The following is a 17,631-nucleotide window of genomic DNA, read 5'->3' as shown; positions in this document are numbered from 1 at the left end:
CTTGTGGGGGGGGTCAGGGAATCAACAGGCCGGAGCAAACAGCTATGGCTGATCCTCAGCCCTGCCCTAAGAGGCTGCTCTAGGTCTCACTGTTCCTCGGTAATCTCTGCAAGCACCTCTGAGAGAAAGCCGTCCTTGAGTTCCGCCCGATGCCAGACAGTCCAGTTTCTCCCTGTATGAGTCTGGGTCCCCAGAGACTCGCCCAGAACTGGTCCTTTCCACGTGCGCCTCTGTACCTCTGCACTTTACTTCCGCACCTCCTGAGTCTCAGTGTGCTTTTCTCTTTCCTTCTAGTTGTAGAATTTCCACTTGGCCAGCCTTCCTGTGGTTCTGGATGATGTCCGTTTTGTCTTTTAGTTGTATTTTTGAAGTGGTTGTGCGAGGCAGCAATTTCCGGTGTTTACCTATGCCGCCATCTTGGTTCTCTCAGAAGCACAGAATTTCCCACCTCCTCCTGTCCCTTGTGTTGACGGGAATCTCCTTTCATGTTTTGAGAGCTTTTGCAGGACAAACTCATGTCTCCTTTCTTTCCACATGCCCAACACCCACCGAGCACCCAGCCTGGCACTCTTCAAAGCTTCAATACATGTTTGCCAAAGGGAAATGAAAGAGGAGAACATTGCCTTTCCCAGTAGAGCACTGGCTCCAGCAACCTTTTCATTTGATTATACTAGTACTTGTGAGTTAGGCATTCTTAATAGCCTTGGGAAGTCAAGTTCATTTGTTAGTTCAGAATTGTCATCTGCTGTGCATCCCAGAATCCTGTGAATTGAATAGTTCTGTTGGGAGAAAGTCAAGTTCTGAGCCAACCAGGTGACCACAGGTCCTGCTCCTATGAGTCCCTCTGTGGATGAACTTTCAAACTCCTGGATGCATACAAAGGAGGTGGTACAGATGCTATAGGTCCGTGAATTATACTTGGAATAGCAAGGTGCTAGCCAACGTTGCCTTTTTCCCTGGCCCTAATTGCAGTGGTGATTGTGAAAGCAGGTGGAGCCAGGTTTTGTAGGGCCTCGGATACCAGGCTAGGTAGTTTGGTCTTCATTCTGGAGATAGTAGGGAGCTATGGAAGCTTTCTGATCATGGTCAGGGATTGCTGACCAAGATGTGCATCTGGAGCATGGGTGCTGGGTACTGGAGGGCCAAGCTATTTACCACCAGACGACAAGTGGGAGGGCTGAAGCTCAAGCAGTGTCAGTGAGAATGCAGAGGATGGAGGGTGTTATGGACTGAATTGCCCCACCCCATTCATTTGTTGAAATCCTATCCAGAAGCACCTCAGAATTGACGGTATTTGGAGATAGGGTCTTTAGAGAGGCAATTAGGTTAAAACAAGGTCATGAGAGCAGATCCTAATCCAGTATGACTGGTCTCTTTATAAGAAGAAGAAATTAGGACACAGACACACAGAGGGAAGACCACGTGAAGATACAGGGAGAAGACAACCATTTACAAACCAGGGACACAGGCCAACCCGGTCCTCACCTTGATCTTAAACTTCCAGACTCCAGAAGTGTGAGAAAATAAATTTCTGTTGCTTAAGCCCCCTAGTCTGTGGTACTTTGTGATGGAAGCCCTAGCAGACTAATACTGAGGGGATGGATTTAAGAGGATTAACCAGGTTGTCAACTGTTTGGATGACATGGGGGAAGGGGGCGCACTATAGGATTATATCCAGATAGATGGTTTGGAAATTAGTAAGGCCAGGGAGGAGAGAGTGCCATGAATAGAGGCAGGAGAGTTTGCCTGGAGGGAGGAGCAGGGGTGGAGAGGAGTAGATCTGGACCAGGTTGCACTGGAAGTGCCCTGGGACCTTCAGGAGGCTTTTGGCAATGGGGCTGGTGGTGTTTGCGGTCACAGCCAGACTCTTAAGTGGTTGAGGAGAAGGAACGGAATGGTCCTTGTGGCAATTGGGGGCCTTGATTGCAAGCACTCAGAACTGCTTTGGGCTAACTTAAGCCAAAAGGATATTGAGAAGGTTTCTGGAGGCTCCCAGCAGTGATGTGAGGGCTCGATGCCAGAGTAGGAGGCAAGGGAAGTGGCCAGAACCATGCCACAGGGACAGCCCATGTGCACTCTCAGGGCTGCTGGGCTCCCAGTGCCACATCCCACTTGCATCCATTAGCAGATTCCTTCCCAGCCTCAGAAGGAGCCTAGGAAAGATATTCCACTACTGGGAAACCAAATAAAGGCATGGCTCCCATCACCAGGTAATGAGCTGACGATCCCGTTACAAAGATGAGGAAGCTGAGGTTCAGGGAGAAAGCCATTTACCCTGGGTCATACCGTTCAAACCAGGTCTGTTGGATTCCAGCACCCAGCTCCTCCCACTGCACCCGCTGTCACCTGGGAGGTTCTTCACGGAGCCCCATGGCTGGCCCTTGGAGAGCTTCCAAGTGGTCCCCAAGCCAGGCCCCTTCTAAGATTGGGAAGGCATCTCGCACACCCCCCTGAAAGGGGGAGCTCCCTCACCCCATCTACTGGTGCTCCCCATCTTTTCCCACCGGGGAAATCCCAGATTGCCTCTCATCAGGAGCAGGGCTAAAACTGCTGCTTCCAGAGCTCCGGAGGCTTCCAGAGCATCCTCTCTGCAGCCTTCCCGCAGCATCCACGCCAGGCCTGTGCCATCCTCCCTTCACCCGGCGCCTGGCTTCAGGTGTATCAGCCTCAGCCCTGCATGAGGTTCAAACACATCTCAGCAGGCTTTGTGAATACATTAGTTTTATTGTCCCCTAACATGCCACAGGGGTGGGGAGGCGGGAGGAGGGGGCCCTGGAACTCAATATGCAAATGTATGCAGATCGCATCTAAATGAGGGTGTCCCAGGATTAATGGGAAGAAAAGGCAATCAGAGCAGGCCTGAGGCTCTGCAGCAATTCGCTTGAAAATGGCTCTCCCGGGAGGGTATCTTGGGCCGTGTTTCAGAGCGTGTTCTTTGAAGCAATGTCTCCAACGCACAGGGGAAGGAAGAGCTGCAGAAATCGGTTCTGGATGCTTCCTGGCAAAATGTTCGCAATTGCTTCAACTATGTTGGGGGTGGGCTGCGGGAGGGGGTAGAATCTCTGAGCCCTTCGGACCTCAGGGGCTGTCTCTGCCACTGATTTCTAAACCAGGGGAGCTTGCTAACATCCATTTCCAGGCCTGACTGATTAGTGAATCAGATCTCTTGAGAATCTGTATTTTTTTTTTAAGTCCCCAGCCTTGGGAAATACTGATGCAAACCAGGGGTTCTTAATCTCGTCTCTTACAGGTTTCAGGGGCCCTGTAGAGCAGTGTTTTCAACCCGGCTGCATAGGAAAAAGTCCCAGTGCTCAGGCTGTCCCCCAGACTAACTAAGTCAGAATCTCGAGGGTGAGTGTGTGTGGGGGTGAAACCGAGGCATCACTATTCAAAAGAAAATCCTCGTGATGCCAGTGCGCAGCCACATTTGAGCAGCACTGCTGAACAGGTAGTGTTCTCACAGAGGAGCGTTGTACCTGTGTCCTCGCTGGAGCTATATTTAGCTCCACGCCCTCCACCTGGTCTTTTAGGGAGGGGACTGTTGTCAGGGCTCATGTTCAGCTGGTGTGCAACTGGTACAGAAGCACCAGTTGTTAAATATTGAAATATTTCCCTGCCCATTGGTAACAGGCGCTGCTTTGACCCATCTAAGTGGCCCAGAGCCCTAGCCTCTTCCCCCAGGCCCCTAGGACTGCGGATCCAGGAGTGGAAGGGTTCATGATCCACACAACCTGCCTCCCCCATCTCCTCGGACTGAATGAGTTCTGATTGCTGGGGGTTCATGAAGTCCTCCTGGTTGTTAATATTTGATTGTCAGCCCTGGCTGTAATACTGTGGGGAGGAGCATCAGCTCTATAGCCAGCAAGGCCAGATTTGGGTACTAGCTGTGTGACCTTGGGCAAGTGGCTTTATCTCTTTGAGCTTCAGTTTCCTCATCTGGAAATGGTGTCAGAAGCATCTTTCCTGCCCCCCCCCCCCCCCGCCTTAGTGTTGGGTTGAAGCTTGACTAGAGCAGAGGGCTCAAACTTGAGCGTGCACCAGCATCACTTGGCAGGCTTGTTAAAACAAAGATGGCTGGGCCCCACCCAGAGGTGCTGATTCTATAGTTTTGGGGTGAGGATCTGCATTTCTAACAGTTCCCAGGTGGTGCTGAACTCCTGGGCCTGGGACTACACTTCGAGAAGCACCCGAACTAGAACATGCCTGAGAAAGTGTGCCGGCCAAGAATGGGGGTGCAACCTAGGTTTGTAAAAGGGGCAAAGAAGTTGCCAGTTGCCCTGTGTGCTGTGTGGACATCTCCCTGCAGCTCCAACCAGCATGAACCGAGTGACCACTAAATGTTTAACATGTGATTTCCGAGGATTCAGGCCCCTCCACCTCTTCCCATTGTGAACAGGCCCAGATTCAGACCCTCAGGGCCGTGATCACTGAGAACATGGTGTCTTCCCCATCTGTCATCCAAAGGAAAACAACACTGAACCCTGAAATGACTGTAAGAGGAAGTCCAACAGGGACCTGATTTTCCCCATGTTGGCTGCTTTAAGGAATTCTTGCAAAACACCATCTTTGTGGTGGCAAGGGATGAATGAGCAGAGCGCAGAGGACAGACGTTCAGGGCAGTGAAATGACGCTGTATGATAGCACAATGAGGGACACATGTCATTATGCATTTGTCCAAACCCATAGCATGTACAACACCAAGAGTGACCCATAAACCATGGACTTTGGGTGATTACGATGTGTCAACGAAGTGTCATCAATTGTGACAAAGGTACCACTCGAGTGAGGGATATTGATCATGGGTAGGATCTGCATGTGAGGGGCAGGGAGTATGTGGGAAATCTGTACTTTCCTTGCAATTTTGCTGTGAACCTAAACCTACTCTAAAAATGTCTTAATAATAAAAAAAAAAGCAAATAAGTTTTAAAATGTGTGTTTTGGGGCTGCACCTGCTTTGCTGGGACCCCAAGCATAACCTTACCTGCCAGTGGGCAGCGTGATGCCAAAGGAACTGGTCCTGGGCTCATCCTCTTTCCCCCTCAATTTGCATGTCTCTCCCTCCAAGCACTATCCCTTCTTGTGGGCATGGAGCTCTCGCCTTCAAGGAAACGCCCCTTGACTGTTCTCTGCCCCTTCCAGCCCCTTTAATTTTCCCTCTTTTATTCACCCGACCAAACACCCCAATCCTGTTCTCTCTGTTGTTCCTGACTCCCCCTCCAGCCTGACTTCTGGGCCCCACTACTGCCCCAGGCTGCTTCCCCCAGTGACTTCCTTCTTGTCAGATCCAGTGACCTGATATTAGCACGGGATTCAGAGTCAGAAGGCCTGGGCAGGAGCGCTGTCACTCATCAGCTGTGTGACAGTGAGCAGACTGAAGCCCTTCTCTGGGCCTTGGGTCCATCACTATGAAAATGGTTTATAGTGCCTGCCTTCTGTGAATGCCAAAGAGTTCTAAAGCTCAGATTCAAATATGTTAAGAAGGTTTGCTGCCCTGGCTGGTGTGGCTCAGTTGGTTGGGCGTCATCCCATGCACTGAAGGGTTGCCGGTTTGATTCCTAGGCAGGGCACATATAATGTGCAATCTCATTTAATACCCCCACAACCCTTTGAGTGAGGACTGTTCCCTCCTCATTTTACAGACAAGGAAGTGGAGGCGTAGAGAGCCAAAGTGACTTGTCTAAGGTCAAACAGTCAGAAGGAATAGAAGCTACTCCAAAGCCTACACTCTATGGCTTCCTGTTGAAGGAGCTCAGTACAGGTAAGTGGGAGGCATGGCAATATTATTCTTAGGGCCTCTAAGAGTCAGCCTGGGAATTGTCACCGCCCTGAGGCTGGGGCTGGCAGGTGTGTTTGCGGGTGGGGATGGGTACATGAGTGATGATCTCCCCTGAGGAAATGTCTTGCAATATACACACCTTTCTGCTTCACCCTAGACACAAGTGTCTTCTCAACATCCTGCCGGGGCCTCTCAGGCCTGGCTGCCCCTCCCCTCTCTGGCAGGTTTTGGAGAAACAGGATTGGAGTTCCCCCTCCTACATGGGGGAGAGATTCCTCATCTCGTGAGGCTGACCCCGGTCTAGGGGCCTGGAGTTACTAATAGCAGCCCGCAGGGCTGTGTCATCCAGCTGGTGACTCAGGGCTCCAGGATCAGCCCCTTCCCATCCTGATGGGGCCTCCACCGGGTTGAGGGGCTTAGAGTCCAAGCTATGACTCTGGTCAGGCTTAGAGGGAGCCCACCTGGGGGTATATCCTGCTTCCTGCCTCCTCTCCCAGGGTCTTGGCTAAACTGTGTTGTGGTAGTGGAAGGAGGGCTGGGGAAGTGGGGAAGGGGATGTGGTAACCAGAACCACTTCCTGCCATTGCTGTGTTGAAAACCAAGCTCTCCCCAGTTGCTCTTGATGAGGGTTGGGGAGCCAGGGGGTAAAGGAGGAAGTTGGGCGGGAGTGAGGAAAGGAGACTGCTTGCTTGAATTGACTCCAGGAATCAATTTCCAGGGTTCCTGGTGGGGTGTTCTTTCCCTGCTTGCCAATTGGTAAAAACAGCCAGCTGGTCCAGAAGCAATCATAACTAGAGTAGCCCCAAACACTTCTTATGTGTCAGGCACTTGACATCTGCTAACTCACTTGACCCTTATAACCCCATGAGGTAAGCACTATTGTTAACCTCACCTTACAAATGGGGAAACTGAGGCATTGACCAATTATGCCAACTACTCAGATCCCACAGCAGGTCCATGCCAGAGCTGAGCTTTGAACCAAAGCAGCTTGGCTCTACAGTGCAGACTCTTAGCTACCATTCCTTCTTGTCCCCCACACTCAGTCCCTGACTTGCTCTGTGACCTAAGAGAGGAAAATTCTCCACTCTGGGCCTGCCTCAGTTTCCTCATCTGCATGATGGGGGCAGTTGCAATAGATAAGTATGCCTCCCTCTTGTGATGCTGGTCTTTCTGGTAATAAATCACTCATTTGATTTCTCCCTTACTGGACTCTCAAATCCATGAGCACAGACAATAGCTATCTTGGTCACTACTGTATTCCAAATTCTTTTAAAAAATATGTTTTTTTAAATTATTGATTACAGAGAGAGGAAAGGAGAGGGAGAAATAGAAACATCAATGATGAGAGAGAATCATCAATCAGCTACCTCCTGCACACCTCCTACTGGGGACTGAGTCTGCAACCCAGGCATGTGCCCTGAACAGGAATCAAACTGTGACCTCCTGGTTCATGGGTCAACTCTCAATCACTGAGCCACACTGGCAGGGCGTATATTCCCAATTCTTTTTTTAAAAAAATATTTTTATTGATTTCAGAGAGGAAGGAAGAGGGAGAGATAGAAACATCAATGATGTGAGAGAATCATTGATTGGTTGCCTCCTGCATGCCCCCCTGAGGAAATGTCCACTGGGGATCAAGCTGTAACCCGGGCATGTACCCTTGACTGGAATTGATCTCAGGACCCTTCAGTCCATAGGCCGATGCTCTATCCTCTGAGCCAAACAGGCTAAGGCTTCCCAATTCTTATCACAATGATTAGCCTGTAAAAACTTAACCAATATTTGTTGAGTAAGTGGTCTTTAAAGGTTTGAAGATCATCATCAATGGTCCGAGTATATGATGAAAGTTCTGGACCCTTTACCTAAGAAAACCAACATATGCCAGTGGGAGTGACTTGGCCCCTCGCACCCAGGGGACATTTGGCAATGTTTGGCAACATTTCTGGTTGACACAACTGGCAGGGGGAGGTGCCACTGGCATCTAGTGGGTGGAGGCTGGGGATGCTACAAAACATCCTACAACAGATGGATGGCCCCCACAACAAAGAATTATCTGGCCCAAACGTCAGTAGTGCTAAATTTGAGAAATGTGGCATATATACATAGATATGACATATTTTGTACAATTGATGGCAAGTTAGGAGGTGGTTCATGGATTCTCTTAAAGTCCATGTCTGCCTCCAGATGAAGACCCTCTGGATTAAAGGGTCTCTTTGTTTCCATCTCTAAAATCATATTGCTCTGACCCCACACTCTCAAGTCTGGACTATAGCCCCCTTGGGTCCCTTGTCCTAGCCTCTGATTCCCCAAAGCCTAGGCCCCCCCTTTGATATTCAGTGGGTGCAAGGGATTAGGGGAAATGGGTCCAGGTTTTAAGTCTTCCCCCCATCCCATCCTCCAACTCCTCTCCAACCCCTAGTTATCTCAGTTCCCTGTAAATGCCATAAACATTAAAAACTTCAGAACTAGGCAGCCCTAGGCTTGAATTCTGGTTTTGTGCATTAACTCACTGGGTGATTAAGGCATGTTCCTTAATTGCTCTGAGCCTCAGTTTCCTCCCCTGAAAATGGGAGGGATACTCAAACCTGCTCCCCAGATGGTGGTGAGGATGAGAGGAGATGCTTATAGGGGACTCATCACAGTACTCCACAGTAAATCTCAAAAAATGCATGATTATTAGGGCTCAGAGGTGAAGTGACTTGCCCAAGGTCACATAGCTGGGAAATGGCAGAGCTGGGACTGAAAACCAGGACTGTGTGACTCATTAATTAGTGAACTCTAAAGTTTCCCCTTTCCTACAAGGGAAGCTAGTTGTCTCTATCTCACAGACTCATTTATTAGATAAACATATAAAGTGCCTGGCGCTGCGTAAGTCCTTTAAATACAGCTTATTTAATTTTTATTGTTGTTCTTCCTAAATAATGCCTTGAAGAAGGCAATAGTGGATCCTGCCCCACCCTGGCTGGCTGGGGAGAAGGATAGGAAGGAAGCTGTTGGTTTATTGGCATAAGTGGTCATCACTGGAGCTGGAGCTTGCATGGGTGAAGCAGGGCTAGAGAACTGAAAGGGCTCCTGGAGATAAACCCCTCCCCCCATTTTATAGTTGAGTCCAAAGCCCAGAAAGGGGAAGGCGTTTACTCTAGGTCACACAGCAGGTTAGAGCCCAAGACCCCAGTCTCCTGATTCCAAGTTGGAATCATGATCTTGGCCCAAATAATTAAAAGCAATCTCAGCTGATCTGTTGAGGACTTGCAACATACACTGTATTAAGCATTTTATGCGTTGGATCTCATTTTATCCTCACATCAATTCAGGGACAAAGAGCCCCTTTTTACAGCTGCAGAAACACATTCAGAGTGGTGAGGACATTTGCCCAAGGCACTGTAGGAAGAGAGGAAAGCCATGTCTGCTGGCTTCCAGATGCAACAAACTCCCCCTCCACTACCCTGAAGGAGTCAGCCCCTGAAGATAGGGGCTTGCCCCGGTGGAATTCCCCAACTCCAGCCTAGCAGAGGCCACTCATTTCAGGCCAGGTGGAGCAGGGAGAGGAAGCTGAGTCCAGGAAGGCTTCCAGGGAAGAGAAAAGTGGGCAGAGCCTGGGAGTGTGGGGTGGGGCCTACAGAGGGGGTCTGACCAGGAAGTGGGATCACTAGGTTCAGAAAAAGGCCTCATCTTCTTCCCTTTGGCTGAGCACTTGGGGCCTTCAGATGGGGGGCTCCTCCCTTTTTTCATGAAGTTCTCACAAGCTGTGCAGTTTGCAAAACCCAACCTTCCCCAATGGGCCTGTGGTTTCCTGTGGGTCTCTGTGGGTCTAGGGTCCTGCCTGACTCAGCAGTAGGGACTGTGGGCAGCAAGGAGAGGAGGAGGTGGTGTAAGCCCTTTCTTCGCCTTCTCATACTGGGGCTGCCAACACACACACCTACACACATGCACACACATGCATACACCCCATCCCCTGAGTCAGCCTGGCGGTGAGGGGCGGGGTCACTGATTCAGTTAACACTGACTCCTTAAAGCCCCCACCAGGGCAGCTGCAGCCAGACACTGCTCCTCTCACCATGAGCCCCTGGCTGTCCCTGGTCCTAGCTCTCCTGGTGCTGGGCTGTTGCTCTGCGGCCCCCAGACCACACCAGCCCACTGTTGTGGTCTTCCCAGGAGACCTGGGAACAACTCTCACCAACAAGCAGCTGGCAGAGGTAAGCAAACATCTCAGCCTAGAGTTGGAATCGCAGGGAGGGCATGGCTCTCAGGAGATGCTTTGGGCCACACTGGGGGTAATGGGGACGTCTAGGGACAGAGGTGTCTAGGATCAGGCACTGGGAAGGGGGCATCCTGCGGAGGCTCTGGGCAGCGATGGTCAAGAATGGGTTCATGAGTTTCCTAGGTGGGCAATGGGAATAATATAGCAGTGGGGGAGCATTGGAGGGTTCTGGGGTGTGCATGGGCTGGGGGTGAACAGGGGGGAACCTTAGGGGCCCCTGAGGTCGGTATGGCCAGGAGCATCCAGGGCTGGGAAGGAACTAAGGATGTCTGCAGGGAGGGGAGATGATTGGGTGGGCACAAGTACTGATGTCCAGGGTACCAAGTCCTGGGTACCATCAACGCCTTGTTGCTGGTCCTGAGCTCCTGGGGGGATGGAGTTCTGACCCAGGAGGGCAGAGAAAGGGAGTCAGTGCCCTGGATGTCCCTGCCCCTCCGTCCACAGGAGTACCTGTACCGCTATGGCTACACACAAGTCGCCGAGCTGAGCGACGACGATCAGGCCCTGAGTCGGGCGCTGCGGGTCCTCCAGAGACGCCTGTCTCTACCCGAGACCGGGGAGCTGGACAGCACCACCCTGGAGGCTATGCGCGCCCCGCGCTGTGGCGTCCCAGACCTGGGCAGATTCCAGACCTTTGAGGGCGACCTCAAGTGGCACCACGAAAACATCACGTACTGGTGCGTGGCGGGGTCCCGCGGGGTCGGAGCGGGTGGGGTGAGGAGGCCGGTCTCCGCGTGCGCGCTCCGCGGTGGAACGCGTCCTGTCTGACCCTCCTTGGGTTTCACAAAACGCGCAGCCTGGGGGAAGTGGCTCCCCCACTGAGCCCCCGTTCGCCCTTTGGGGAAGCGGGCCTCCCAGCCCGGGTCCTCCTGCCAGGGCCAGTGTGTGTCCAAAGAGGAAAATGCATCGGACCGCGCTTTACTGATGAAAGCCTGGAGCCGAGGTCGCCGAGGCACAGGGGGTGCCTGCCGCCCGGCTCCCGCCTCTTACTCCCCGGGACCCTGTCCCCCGGCTCTTCCCTACAGGATCCAAAACTACTCGGAAGACTTGCCGCGCGACGTGATCGACGACGCCTTTGCCCGCGCCTTCGCGGTCTGGAGCGCCGTGACGCCGCTCACCTTCACTCGCGTGTACGGCCAGGAGGCCGATATCGTCATCCAGTTTGGTGTTCGGGGTGAGAGCGCGAGAGGGAAAAGCCAAGAGGGGCTGGGACGGGGACAGGGGAGGCAGGACCGCGGAGCGGGCAGAGGGGGCGCTGGACCCGCTTGCTCTGGCCGGTGGCCCGTGGCCGCTGCCTCGGCCGCCGCTCGTCCTTCGGGCGCCTCCTCTGCGCGGCGCACAGCGCGGGGGCGCACGGGCTGGGGAGCCGCTCCCGCACTCAGCCCCGCGCCCCTGGGTGGCGCAGAGCCTGCACCACCCGCACCCCTGCGCCCAGCTAACTCTCTTCCCATCTGCTTCTCCAGAGCACGGAGACGGGTACCCCTTCGATGGGAAGGACGGGCTCCTGGCACACGCCTTTCCTCCGGGCCCGGGCATCCAGGGAGACGCCCACTTCGACGATGAGGAGTTGTGGTCGCTGGGCAAGGGCGTGGGTGAGATCTCGAGCCGCCGAAGCCCCCTCCCCTCTTCTCCTCACCCCGTCCCCAGCCGCCCTGACCCTGGCCCCCTCCCCCTGCAGTGGTCCCGACCTTCTTTGGAAACGCGGACGGCGCCCCCTGCCACTTCCCCTTCACCTTCGAGGGCCGCTCCTACTCCGCCTGCACCACGGACGGCCGCTCCGACGACCAGCTCTGGTGCAGCACCACGGCGGACTTTGACACGGACCGTCGGTTCGGCTTCTGCCCCAGCGAGAGTGAGTTCGGGGCCGCGGAGCCCGGGACCCTGGATTGCCACCCCAGCGCGGCCACTCGTGTGGTGGGGTCTGCAGGCCGTTCTCCTGTCCTCTGGGCCCAGTTGACTTGCCCCTGACATGAGGAGAGGGGGGCGCAGGAGCGGTGGCCTGTGGGTTAGTGAACTCGGGGTGACGTGTGGGCCTCCCCAGGACTCTACACCCAGCACGGCAATTCCGACGGCAAGCCCTGCGTGTTTCCCTTCACCTTCGAGGGCCGCTCCTACTCCGCCTGCACCACCGACGGCCGCTCCGACGGCTACCGCTGGTGCGCCACCACCGCCAACTACGACCAGGACAAGCTTTACGGCTTCTGCCCGACCCGAGGTGCGTGTGCCCCGCCTGCCACTGGTCCTCTAAACGCGCCTCCTCCACCCATCAGTGTCTCTGCACTTGTCACTGGTCTGCAGGACCCCGGGCACTCTGCCCAGCCTCACCCAGCCCCTCCCTCTGCCTTCCACTGGCCCCCGCCCCATGCACAGCCTGCGGCCTCTCCTGGGCCTCCCCTCCCCAGGCTCACCCGGGGCTCAGCGGCGCCCTGCATCGCCCCCTAGGCTTTAACAATGGCACCCAGATTCTCTAGCTCCCCGTTTGGCCCGCCCCTGGGCCCCTTATTGGACCCACCCACCTGCTCACCCAAGGCCCTGGGTCTCTTCAGTGGACTCGACGGTGACCGGGGGCAACTCAGCGGGGGAGCTGTGCGTCTTCCCCTTCATCTTCCTGGGCAAGGAGTACTCGACCTGTACCCGGGAGGGCCGCAATGATGGGCACCTCTGGTGTGCCACCACGTCGAACTTCGACAGCGACAGGAAGTGGGGTTTCTGCCCCGACCAAGGTGTGCAGGGTTCCAAGGTTCTAGGGCTGGGGTAGTGTGTGTGTGTGTGGGGGGGGGGGGGGGGGTGGGTGGAGGGGTGTGGGGGGTGGAGGCCGAAGCTGGGAGTGAAGCCCAGGGCTCAAGTCTCAGGCCCCCTTTTTCCTTCAGGATACAGCCTGTTCCTTGTGGCTGCGCACGAGTTCGGCCATGCACTGGGCTTAGATCACACCGACGTGCCAGAGGCGCTCATGTACCCCATGTACAGCTACACTGAGCAGCCGCCCCTGCATGAGGACGACGTGAAGGGCATCCAGCACCTGTATGGCGGTGAGGTTCCGTGGCAGGGACCGTGGGAGGGAAGGGAAGGTGGAGAATGGGGTGGGAGGAGTTGGGACCTCAACACCTACCTGTGGGGGAGCCTGGGCCCCACGGGTGTAATTGCTGCGGGGTCAGTGCTTGGGGCTGGTGATAAAGAGCCCAGACTCTAGAATGAGACTGTGGTGGGTTCAAAAGCCAGTCCATCCAGGAAGTGGGATAGATTACTTCCTCATCTGTAAAGTGGGGCTAATAATAGTAACTGCCTCAGGGGGTTCTTAAGAGGGTTAAATGAGTTAGAATACTGCCTAGCATATAGTAAGCACATACAAGTGTTTGATATTTTTATTGCCATTATCACTTATCATTAGTATCATTTCCTCATTTAAGAAATGGGGGTATTAAAGAATCTATTGCATAGGTTTCTTTGTTTTTTATTTTTGGGGGGGAATTTTAAAAAAAAAATATATTTTATTGATTTTTTACAGAGAGGAATAGAGAGTTAGAAACATCAATGAGAGAGAAACATCAATCATGTGCCTCCTGCACACCCCCTACTGGGGATGTGCCTGCAACCAAGGTACATGCCCTTGACCGGAATCAAACCTGGGACCCTTGAGTCCGCAGGCCGATGCTCTATCCACTGAGCCAAACCGGTTAGGGCTAGGTTTCTCTGTTTTTTAGATCACACAAGCTACGTGTGCGTTTATAGAGCTTTTAGCACTGTTTGGCACTCAGTCTGAGTGCTCAAAAAACACTTCTCTCCCCTCTGCGGGGTTGGGGTTGGGATTGGGGATGTTCCTGCGTGTCTTATGTTCATAGGGCCCAGCTGGGGGGCCTGACCCTCAATAGGATAAACATGGCTTGAATGAAAGGTTAGTGTAGAAAAGGATGGGGCCTTCCTGTGCTTGGGGGAAGGCAGGCTCCAGCATCTAAAGTGAGGGGAGTGAGGGGGGTGGGGGGGACGGGCACTGATAGGCTTTGGGGAGAGATATTCCACAGGCACAGAGGTATGCAGGATAGGGCATCTCATCCGGTGTTCTTTCTAGGCCCACGCCCTAAACCTGAACCACGGCCTCCAACTACTACACCTGCAAACCAGCCCACCGCTCCCCCGACGGTCTGCACCACTGTCCGCCCCTCAGAGGGCCCCACTACTGGCCCCACAGGCCCCCCTTCAGCTGGCCCCACAGATACCCCCACTGCTGGCCCCACCGGTGCCCCCACTGCTGGCCCCACGGATACCCCCACCCGTGCCCCCACTGCTGGCCCTTCTGTGGCCCCTACAGCGTCTTTGGATCCAGCGGAGAATGTTTGCAACGTGGACATCTTCGACGCCATCGCGGAGATGGGGGGTTACCTGCATTTTTTCAAGGATGGGTGAGGCGCAGGGATGTGCGGTGAGGGAGGGGGTTTGGAGGAGGGACCTCCCCCCCCAACCCCGCCCCCGCCCACTTTGGTTCAAGGTTCATTGCCCTGCCTGTCCCTTTTCATGTTCCCAGGAGGTACTGGCGATTCTCTGAGGCCCAGGGGCGCCGGGTGCAGGGCCCCTTCCGTATCAGGGACACGTGGCCTGCGCTACCTCCCAAGCTGGATTCCGCCTTTGAGGAGCCGCTAACCAAGAAGATGTTCTTCTTCGCTGGTTCGTTTCCTCCTCTCTCCTTCCCTCCTCGCCATCTTCGCAATCTAGGAGGACAGAGAGCCGGGATAACCCGTACCAGGGCATGTGCGGACTTAAGGAGACGCGCCCCCTCCTGGCGGGTGCCGTTTAGCAGGGGCTGAGTTCCAGCTCCCCGCTTCACCGAACCCTCACGATCATACCGAGCGGCCCTGCTTGCGGGCAGAGAGACTGCGGGCGCGCCAGGCTCCGAAAGAGCTCGCTGGGTTTCCCCTTCTGACGCTTAAGGAGAATGTGTGCCTCCTCCCTGCCCCCAGGCTGATGCGACCTTCTCTCCTGCAGGGCGCCAGGTGTGGGTCTACACGGGCGCGTCGGTGCTAGGCCCGAGGCGTCTGGACAAGCTGGGCTTCGGCCCGGAGGTGGCCCAAGTCACCGGGGCCCTCCCACGCGGCGGGGGGAAGGTGCTGCTGTTCGGCAGACAGAACTTCTGGAGGTGAGAGCCGCGAGGGCCGCCGGCAGGGGGAGCCCGGGCGCCACCCGCCTGTCCGTCCGCTCAGCACCTGTCTCCTCTCCGCCTTCCTGCAGGTTTGACGCCAAGTCGCAGATGGTAGATCCCAAGAGTGCCAGCCCTGTGGACCAGATGTTCCCCGGGGTGCCCTTGAACATGCACGACATCTTCCAGTACCGAGGTGACGGCTGCAGACGGGGCTCAGGGGAGGGTCCCTCTCCGAGACACCTCTTCCCATGCTAGAGCCTGGTCAGCTTCTGAGCGAGAAAGGACAAGGTCCTGGCGATTGAGGCAAATGTCCCCATGGCAGTTAGAGAGGCAGGGACCTTCCCCAGATCATACAGGGGTGCAACCAGGACTGGGATCCTGGTTTCCTGCCTTCCCAGCTGCAAGCTCTTTCCCAACAATGCAGGACACATGGTTTGCACGAAGGCGCATGCATTATTATACAGTATTTGTCAAAGTACCTACAATGTGCCAGATCCTGTGCTGCCACCAGGAATATAGTGATACACAAGGCGATTCATAGCTGTGTGTCTTTGGGCAAGTCACTGCTACTCTCAGAGCCTCAGTTTCCCCGTCTGGAAAACTGGGAGGCTAGCTGGAATTATACTTGCTTTCTCTTTTTCACCACTCACATCCAATCAGTTGACAAGTGCTGTTGGTTTTATTGCTGAAATATTTACTTTCACTATCTCCTTTGCAAACACCCCACTCCAAGCCATCCTGGTTGTCCAAAACGGTCATTCTCTGGGAGTAGGGAGTGGTTAGGAATGGAGACAATAGTTTGGGAGTGACTCCAGACCTAGTCCAAGGTCAAAGGAACTAACATGATCAGACCCCCTCACCCCTCCCACTACTTCTGCCATTCCCTCTGCTCACTCCACCCACACTGGCCTTCTGGCTGCTCTTTGCACACATCAAGGTCGGTCCTCGCTTAGGGCTTTTGTGCCAGTTGTTCCCTCTGCCTGGAAGGTTTTTCCCCAGATTGTCACTGTGCTGCCTCCCTCTTACCCTTCAGGTCTCAGCGCTAGAGCCACCTTTTCAAAGAGGCCTCTCTGACCCTCATTACCTATTCACTTACTTGCTTTTGTTTCCTTTCCACTTTCAAAACCAATCTCATTTATTTACACAGTTGCTTGTTACTCATCTGTCTTACCCCACTAGAGCAGCGATTTTCAACCTTTTTCATCTCATGGCACACATAAACTAATTACTGAAATTCTGCAGCACACCAAAAAAATATACATATTTTTGCCGATCTGACAAAAAACAATAGGTATAATTTTGATTCACCGACACCGGACAGCTATTGTTGTAATAGCTGTTGTCATTTTTTTAATATGCCAGTCTAAGGGAAAAGAGGTCAGTGCCCCCGACTAAATAGTCAGGAATTGCCTGTTTTAAAAAATCTTGCGGCACAATGGGTGAAAATCACTGCACTAGAGTGTAAGCACCCAAAGAACTGAGATCATGCCTGCAGCTTTTCTCTGCTCTATCCTCAGTGCTTCTTTAAAAAAATTTTTTAAAAATTTGATTTCAGAGAGGAAAGGAGAGAGAGGGAGAGAGATATAAAACATCAATGATTAGAGAGAATCATCGATCCTCTGCCTCCTGCATGCCCCACACTGGGGATCAAGCCCACAACCCAGGCATATGCCCTGACTGAGAATCGAGCCATGATCTCCCGGTTCATCAGTCAATGCTCAACTGCTGAGCCACGCTGGTGGGGCTCCTCAGTGCTTCTAACAGTACTTGGCATGATAAATATTTGTTGAATGAATAAATGAATGAAAGGATTTGTTGAATGAATGAATGTTGAATGAATGGTCCTGAGCACCTACTGTGTGCTACACTCTGTGCCAGTGCTTTGGACATCAGGGTCTGTGCCCTCCAGTATATCTGTGGGGGAGATGAAGGTGCCATATGAAAACCTTGGAAAGATCTAGAAAGGACAGGAGGGATGATTGCTAAGATCTTGCTTTTGTTTCTGTTATGTATATGTGGGAGGTTTGGAATCACCTCTCTTGTACCTGCCTCTCCTCTGCAGATAAAGCTTACTTCTGCCAGGACCGCTTTTACTGGCGCGTGAATTTCCAGAATGAGGTGAACCAGGTGGATGAAGTGGGCTATGTGACCTATGATCTCCTGCAGTGCCCTGAGACCTAGGGCACCCCCCTGCTTCAGCACCGCAGTGTGGGTCCCCACCTTGATGGAGAGAAGGAGCCAGTTTGCTGGATACAAACCGGTGGGTCTGTTCTGAAGGACAAAGGATGAGTGGAGGTGGGCTGGGCCCTCTTGTCCCACCTTCCTTTTTTGTTGGAATGTGTTTAATAAACTTGGATTCTCTAACCTTGAGTTTATTTTTGTATGTATGTGTGCATGCAAGAACATATGCATGTATGTATGTAACCAAGTGAGTGGTTACTATGTGCCAGACAATGTTCTAAG

The 17,631-nt window shown here is 53.5% G+C and overlaps 1 protein-coding gene across 1 annotated transcript; it reads left to right on the top strand.

The window, feature by feature from the left end:
- Positions 1 to 9,834: 9,834 nt before the first annotated feature.
- Positions 9,835 to 17,536, top strand: MMP9 (matrix metallopeptidase 9; the record flags this gene model as incomplete). The annotated part of the gene is made up of 13 exons (XM_081097864.1): positions 9,835 to 9,972; positions 10,482 to 10,714; positions 11,063 to 11,211; positions 11,501 to 11,629; positions 11,716 to 11,889; positions 12,079 to 12,252; positions 12,584 to 12,760; positions 12,908 to 13,066; positions 14,104 to 14,434; positions 14,557 to 14,696; positions 15,015 to 15,165; positions 15,258 to 15,361; positions 17,231 to 17,536. The coding sequence occupies 13 exons, from the start codon at positions 9,835 to 9,837 to the stop codon at positions 17,347 to 17,349; spliced, it is 2,178 nt and encodes a 725-aa protein (XP_080953990.1). The 3' UTR covers positions 17,350 to 17,536.
- Positions 17,537 to 17,631: the final 95 nt, after the last annotated feature.

This window comes from Myotis nattereri (assembly GCF_964212035.1).
Source record: "Myotis nattereri genome assembly, chromosome: 8".
Lineage (NCBI taxonomy): Eukaryota > Metazoa > Chordata > Mammalia > Chiroptera > Vespertilionidae > Myotis > Myotis nattereri.
The sequence above is the reverse complement of the archived record's forward strand: the minus strand, read 5'-3'. Positions and strand labels throughout refer to the sequence as shown.